The following is a 7949-nucleotide window of genomic DNA, read 5'->3' on the forward strand; positions in this document are numbered from 1 at the left end:
ATCTATCTGACAGATGGCTTTCAGCCTTGGCTTGTATATTTCTGGCGACAGGGAGCTCACCTATTCACAAGACAAATGACTCCCTTGTGGCTTCACTTGAATTATTCACCAAAAACATACCTCGAGCAATCTCTACTCCTTGTCTCATTTCTATCCTTTGGGCCATAGAGAACAAATCAATTCCTTCTTCCATTTGAATGTGCCAATATAAACAACTGCAGTGATAATACTGGGCGCTGTGTCTTAGGCATATATCACCCACTAGGTATAATACTAGGAATTTTCCATTTATCTCACCACTATCTCACAACTCTTGGGGAAGGAGAATCTACTATCCCTATTTTATAACAAGAAAACTGAGGCTCATAGACATGAAAATGGCTTGGCAAAGTCAAATGACTGGTAAGTAGTGGCGCCAAGAGTCAAGCTCAAGTTCTCTCTACTTATAAAAGTGATGGATTTTCCTCTATACTGCACTGAAGAATAAGGACGTCCTTTAGACTGTCCTTGGTCTTCAATCTCTCCAGTTCCTTGCTGCTCCTCAGTGATGTGCCTCTCATTCCCCCATATCCTCTAGCTGAGCTAGCAGAGGTGAGAGAAGGAGGGAAATTGGGCAAGCTGGGCATGATCCCTGGAGGGTGCTTCCACTTCTTTACAAAAGCGGCTTTTGTTTAGGGTAAAAATCTGATGGCTATCCTGAGATCCAATTAGCTTTAAAAAAAAAATCCATCAATTCAAGGTGTCTAAAGAGAGGGGATTGGTGTCTAAGCTCCTTGTCTGTCTCCTATCTCTCTTCTAAAACTACAAAAAAAAAATTGTCTATAATTTCCCATTTGAGAGACATTTGCACAGGCAGGGACAACACACTGGAGGATTCTATGCCTCCCCCATCTTCCCTGGTTTGGGAATTTGCAGATCAATCAGACACGTGATAGTGGCATCACAGCTATGTCAGCTGTGAAATCAGCCAGGCCTGTTGTGCAATAAGTAATAGCTCTATTTGGTTTTGACTGTATAAATGTTGCCAAATTATTACCAAGTCAGTAAAACAAAAGAAATTTTAAGTACTGAGTTTACTAAAGTTCCAAGGTTAGGCAATAATCAAATAATCAAATCTCCTTTAAATGGCATCCTAGGACCCTCACAGAGGAAGGACTGGTTCTGTGTCTGTAGCCCATGATGACTGGGAGCATTGGGACCCACACACATTTAGCTTCATTATGTTAAAAGCAATCCAGACATTTGAGTGTTTACTTTAGAGGCAATGTGGCATGGTGTTAAGCATCCTGACTCTGGAACTAGACTGCCTGGGTTGGAATCCTGACCTGGCCACTTGGAACATGGTGACCTTGGCCAAGTTGCTTAACCTCTCTTGGTCTTAAGTAGGGATACTGTGAGGATTAAATAAGATATTACCCAGGATACATTTAGAAAGTTTAACCCATAGTAAGCCCTCAATGCATGCCTTTTCTGTGCATTATCTCATTTAGTCCTCAAAAAAATGCCTCCAGGTAAATATTGTTAGCATTCCCATTTTACAGATAGGGAAATTGAGGTTTAGACTGGTTAAGTGACTTGCCCATGGTAACATAAGGACTAGTGGTAGAAGGAGAATTAGAACTCATCTAGTGCTATTCTAGGGCCCATACTCTTCTATGCTACTTCTATTGGGATGCGGAAATATTGACATAAGACACTCAGCTTGGTGGTGGTGGAAGCCTTTCTGACTGGTTTGGGCTTTGCCAGCCTCTCCACTGCCTGAGCAATCAAGGGTAAGTGACAGCAAACAACCCAAGGGTCCAGGGCTCTAGACTGCACACTGCCTCCTTCTGGGGGCTGAGACCTACCTGGGTCCCTGATTTCCAAGTGGCAGTTAACTCTATGTGGAAATTCCAGGCCTCAATATATTGAAAAGAGAAAAGAGTCAGAGACAGCTAGAGAGTAGAAAATAACCTTATGAGGACACTCAGTGCCCCCAGAGGTGTGACGACTGTCGCAGGTGCGAAGGCATAGGCCCCGAAGTTGGCAACCTCTCCAGCAGCCACTAGGAAACAAAGGAAGAAAAGAAGCTAGTGTGGTGCGGATGCACCGTCTCCATTGGGTAAAACCGCTTGATTCAGTGCTCAACTATCCTTGGACTCCCACAACAGCATTCCTTAGAATCCTGATCCTTATGTTCTCTCCCTACAGAGTGTGGGCAGAAGGTCAGTCCCAGACGATTCTGATCAAATCCTCCCCCTTTAAAGATGGTAAAGCTGAGGTTCAGAGTCCAAAGTCACATGGCAAGTTTGCGGGTAGAAGTCTTCTTGTTCTTCAGGTCTCTTGGCCTCCAGTACAGGCATGGTTAAGTCTGTCCCAGGGACTGCTAATGTTTTGGACTATATCTTTAAGTTAAGTTCTAGAAAGTGGAAATTACTAATGAAGAAATAGTTCCATTTATTGATTCTCCAAGTACCCATTGGGCCAACAATCCCTCTTTCCTAGAGAAGCTGTGGGCACTCTTTCTAGACCAGGTGTCCTCAAACTACGGCCCGCAGGCCACATACAGCCCGCTTAAGACATTTATCCGGCATACCGGGTGTTTTTTTGCTGCCGCCGCCTGTCCTGCTTAACAGCTGACTCATCCTGGGACCTGCAGTCCAGCCCTCCAACGGTCTGAGGGACAGTGAACTGGCCCCCTGTTTAAAAAGTTTGAGGACCCCTGTTCTAGACTGACAGATGGTTAGAAAGCTGATATTCCCAAGGGGCTTCATTTCTCCCCATTTGTGGTCTACAGTTTGCAAACTCCTCCAAGTGCCTTTTCTGTCTCTGCTGTTAGAGAGCAACCTGGACCATGCTTCATGGACGAAGGCTGACTCAGAAAAAGGAGAGACGTTCCACAGGCAAAGGGTGACAAGATTTCCCCTTAGGAATCTGGGCCTCAGATTTATACTTTGCACAAGAGATAAAAATACCCCACCTATCTCTCCCTTTATCTCCATTCCTGCTATGAGTAGGCACCTGATATTAGGAGGAAAGAACCCACTTACTGGTGAGGAATCCAGCCCACCACATTGTATCCTTCAGGTAGCCATAGCCTCCGTCCACTGTTGAGGGAATAGACACAAAGTTAGGTTAGATCTTGGCCACTTTCTCTGGCACCTTTCCTAACTCAACCTTCAACACCTCTAGGTGTTCCTATGGTTTGTTTATGGGCCTTTTTCCTGGGTGACTTCATCCATTCTCAACTTTTTAAACACCATCTATAGGGGATACCCCTGCTCCATATCTGTAGACTGGATCTTTCTTCTGGGCCCACAAATATATTCACTGTTCATGTGACTTTTCCTCTTTGATCTCTCATAGGCATCTCAATCTCTCTTGTAAATGGAACTTTTTTTTTTTTTTGCAGTTTTTTTGACTAGGGCTGCGTTTGAACCCACCACCTCCAGTATATGGGACCAGCACCCTACTTTTTGAGCCACAAGCACCACCCTCTAAATGGAACTCTTTATTTCAAGTGTTCCTCACCCACCCATCAAATGAAACTCAGTAAATGGTACTTCCATATACTTAATTGCTAAAGCCAGAAACCAAGGACTTGCTCTCCCTGTCCTCCTAGGGACATCTAGTACAACCTGCTGGTTCTGTCTCCAAAAAGCAACTCACATGTGCCCACCCCACCATATCTCCTATACCAAGATAGCATCGTTCCTGGGTTGGGTTGAGCCAACGGCTTCCTTTGGGGTCACCCTGGTTCTACTCCTGTCCCTTTAATAACCCATTTATCTCAATGCAGCTCACGGTCTTTTAAGAATGTGAACCAGATTATGTCAGTCCTCATCTTGTGGCTGGCCAATGGCTTCCGAGTGATCTTCGGACCAAGGCCAGAATCCTTAACAAGACCATGCATAGTCTTGTACATGCTCACCTTTCCAAACACATCCTGCCATTCTTCTCCTTTTTCTTAGTTCTTCAAAAACAATTTGCTCTTTTCTGCCTCAAGGCCTTTGCACGTGCTTTTCCCTCATGTACAGAATGCTCTTCCTGCCAAGATTTGCCTGAACCCACACTCACTCTACAGGTCTCTGTATGACTGTTGTTTCCCCCGTGATGTCCTCTCTGACACTTGATCTCTGTTATTTCCCTCTGGGGTTCTCTTTCATAGTACCCAGTTCCACTGTTTCATGAAACTGTTATTTATAATTTGACTTGGTCCCCCACTAAAATGGAAGCTCCATGAAGCTAGGAATTGTGTGCTTTGTTCAGAGCCTGGTCCATAGTCAGTACTTAATAATATTAGTAATGATGATGATGATGGCAGTGGTGGTGGTTGTGATGATGGATGGGTCTGCGACTATTCTGTGAAAATCCAGAAACCATATATTGTTTTATGGGAATGCCCACTTTGGCTTTCATCAGGGTCCTGCAGGGGTTAGAGTCTCCCATAAACATTAAGAACTCTAAGAAGATTTACTTTAAGGGTTGAAATCACAGGAGACATCTAAATAGCAGCAGATTGGAAGAAAAAACTGATTCTAGGGGATTCATCTATCTGAATGGTCAATGATATCACCCCTGCTCTCCCTTGAGCGCAAGCAGACATTTTCCTGACCCTATGGGAGATCTCTGGCCTTGTGAGCACTTGTCCAGAAGTGAAGGACAGAGTAGCAGTGACCACCGCTCCTGACTTCATCCCTGCAGCTCACAGCTCTCCATCTGGGGTACACATGAGCACTAGAGCTGGGCACCTCACTGTCTGCAGTCCCCTGCCCCCCGATAATGCACCTACCAGTGCTGTTGCTTACTCTGTGCTGTGTATCTTTCTGAACATGTCACATTGTCTTATAACCCTTGAGGCTGGTTTATTCTTATCTTTATTTTACAAATAAGGAAACCGAGGCACAGAAAAGTGCTTTTCTTGCCCAGGATCATATCATGAGGAATCAAGAAACCAGAATTAGAACCCCAGTAGTCTGCTTCCCCGGCACAATGTCCCACAGAGACATTAAACAAAACGTGTCCAAACTTGAACACATCATCTTTCCATAAACCTGTTCTGCATCATTTGTCATCTCAGAAATTAGCACCAGCATCTCCCTGGTTGCTTAAGTCAAAAACCTGACTCATCCCTAACTCCTTTCTTTACCCTCCTCTTGACGTCAGTATACATCAAAGCAGTAAATCCTACCTTCAGAAACGATCTCTGGAATCCACCACTTGTCTCCATTCCCATCGCTATTTTCCAGGCCTATTTGTCCTCTTGCTCACTTAACTGGTCTCCCAGCCTTTTATCTTGTCCCTCATCTATTTTACATACAACCAGGGATCTTTGTAAACCCTAAATCAGACTGTGCCACTCCCTTGACTGAAACCTTTCGGTCAGGAAACCATGGAACTCAAAGTCTGTAGCCCAGTTACAAGACCCTTCCCGGGCCAACCTTCCCCTTCCACGCTCTAAGCATCCCAAACCACTTTCAGTTTCTTACATCACTCCTTGCCTCTCACCTCTGAGTCTTAGCACATGCTATTCCTTCTGCCTGGAGCACTGTGCCCTCCTCTTTGCCCCTTTACCTTGCTGTTTCCTCCTCAGGTTAGCGACCACCTCTGACAGAAAACCTCCCCTATACCCCTCCTAGGGTCTGGGCTTGACATGCCCCTCTAGAACCTGCCCACAGAAGTCCGCACCTTCCCCGTGATGGCACTTAACACACTTTGGAACAACTGTCTATTGGCCTGGCTCTTTCTCCCACTCAACTAAGTGTTCCAGAAGGTCTACCATCACCCCTGGCACACAGCGGGCACACACTAATGATGATTACATGAATGCCTTTACACATGATTCCTTCTGTCAAGAATTGTTTCATGGACACACATCTTACTTTCCAAACAAGCAAATCCCTTGTGGACGGAGACTCAACAATTCTTCTGTAGCCCACCAAAGGAGCTCAGCTGGACAGTGAGGGCACACCAGTGTCAGACACTGTCCTTAGTAGAGGTGTTTATATTCCCAGTTTGTGGAGAATTTATGACTTTCCTGTGATGGCACAGGCAGTAAGAAGTAAAACTAGGACTAGACCTAGAGCATCTGGTTCTCGGTCCTGAGACTTCTCCTCATCATCACTCTAGTGAGCATATCATGAAGTGTTGGAGAAATATTGCCTTATAAAGAGAGGTCCCCTGTTGGCAGGTGGGATTCCCGGTGGGTTGGCAAGGAACCTTTTGTATCCACCTGAGGCTGTCCTCTTACACTGCAGCCCTGGCCCTGAGAAGGAAGCTGGTTGAGGATTCAGCTGCCCCGCACCTCCTCTCTTCCTGTCCCCAGAAGCCTACCAGCCCGAGTGGCCCCTGTGGCCACGAGTCGCAGAAGGCCTTTCTTCTTGAGGATGACGCTGCTGCCGATGAGGAAGCAGGACAGGAATGCCAGGAACAGGCCGATGTAGAAGCCATAGTTCCGCCTGAACCTCTCCTGCCAGCTGATGGAGGTGGCATTGTTGGGTGCCTCAGGGCCAAGGTTACCTACGATCTGGCACACGACTTGCTGGGAGGAACAGTAGAGGTTGATCAGGGAGCCTGCATGGGAAGACCATGGTGAGAGAGTCATGCCGCGGACATTTGCACACTTTAAAAATATTGGAATCGGCTACTGTTTCAGACTCCCTGCCTCCCCTACTGTGAGGCGACACCCACACTGCACCCCCACCCCCAAATAATAATTAACATTCACCAAGTGCTACTCCAGCTAGGGGCTTAATACATACATGACCTAACCAAAGTTTTATAACCAAGTGTCAGGTATGTGGTATTTCCAGTCTCCATTTCACAGATGTATCCAGACGTGGAGGCAGTTAGAGGTCAGGGTCAGGTACTTTGCTTAAGGACAAAGCCTGACTCCAGAACCCCAGGGTGTGACCCCGATGCTGCACTGGTGGCTCACACCCCTGCAGGGCCACCCTCCCACCCTTCACAGGAACTCTTCCCAGCCTCTGGGCATGAGGGCCTCCACTAGCTCCTGTCCTTCCCTGGGATTCTATCCCTCCTGCAAGCCCGTTCACTTGCTACCCCTAAGCTCCAGCTGCAGTGGAAGGCCGAGCTGACAGTAGTACAAGGGAACAAGGCCAGGGAATCCACAGACTCCTCTAGACCTGAAGATGCCTCAGAGGTAAGCTCCTGTCTGTCAGGACTGACCATTCCCAGGCCTTGCTTCAGAGACATCTGGTACTGTGGTCAGTGCCAGGTTCGTCTTCAGGCTACAAAGGAATTGGTGTCCCTGCCACTCAGACAGACTCTGTCTTTAGTTTCCTCTCCAAGTCCTAGAGTCCCCAGGAATCCAAATTAGACCTCATCCCATTCTTGATTACTCTTCCAGGCCAAATACCAAGGAGAGCAAGGACAGACCTAGGCCCAATGGGGCAGAACCTCAATCAGAAGAATCACGCAAGTTCAGTGACAGAATGCCAAGAATAGCCAATCATCTTCCAGTGCTGCTACTCACAGGGTCCCTTGCTCTGGAGGTTTCTACCCACTTCCCTGAAATAGGCACAATGATCATGTCCAGGCTTTTAATTGAAGAAACTGAGGACCTGATAAGTCCTATAACCTGCCTAAAGCTACCTGGCAATAAGTGGTGAAGTCAGAATTGGACTTTAAACCCATCTGATGCCAAAGCTCATGCTCTTAACTGTCCCAATAAAGCATGCAGCAAAGAAGGGAACAGGGATTCATATGGTCTCCTGAGGTATTTCAAAACATGAATTTGTTACCAACATTTTAAAATTGGGAGATTTCCCATGAAAACTCAGATTTGGGGCTATGCTTCAAAATCAGAAAATCTGTTTACCATACAGGGTATGCCCTCCCATAAAGCAACAACTGGTTGTAGCTGTGCTTGAGTTTGTGGCCTCTGGAAGCAGAAGGCCTTTTTCAAATAGTATGTCAAGATGGCCCAGGCCCCTGTGCCAAAAATGTCA

The 7949-nt window shown here is 46.4% G+C and overlaps 1 protein-coding gene across 1 annotated transcript in view; it reads right to left on the reverse strand.

Moving 5' to 3' along the window:
* NIPAL4 (NIPA like domain containing 4) overlaps positions 1-7949 on the reverse strand; it is a 15350-nt gene that overhangs the window by 3413 nt on the left and 3988 nt on the right. Inside the window, exons 2-4 of the mRNA XM_023516574.1 lie at positions 6313-6552; positions 3030-3086; positions 1954-2044 (exon numbers count right to left, since the gene is read on the reverse strand). Coding sequence (XP_023372342.1) covers positions 1954-2044; positions 3030-3086; positions 6313-6552 — 388 coding nt within the window. The remainder of the gene's footprint in view (positions 1-1953; positions 2045-3029; positions 3087-6312; positions 6553-7949) is intronic.

The sequence above is a fragment of the Otolemur garnettii genome, unplaced genomic scaffold, assembly GCF_000181295.1.
Source record: "Otolemur garnettii isolate 467f Iridium unplaced genomic scaffold, OtoGar3 scaffold00003, whole genome shotgun sequence".
Lineage (NCBI taxonomy): Eukaryota > Metazoa > Chordata > Mammalia > Primates > Galagidae > Otolemur > Otolemur garnettii.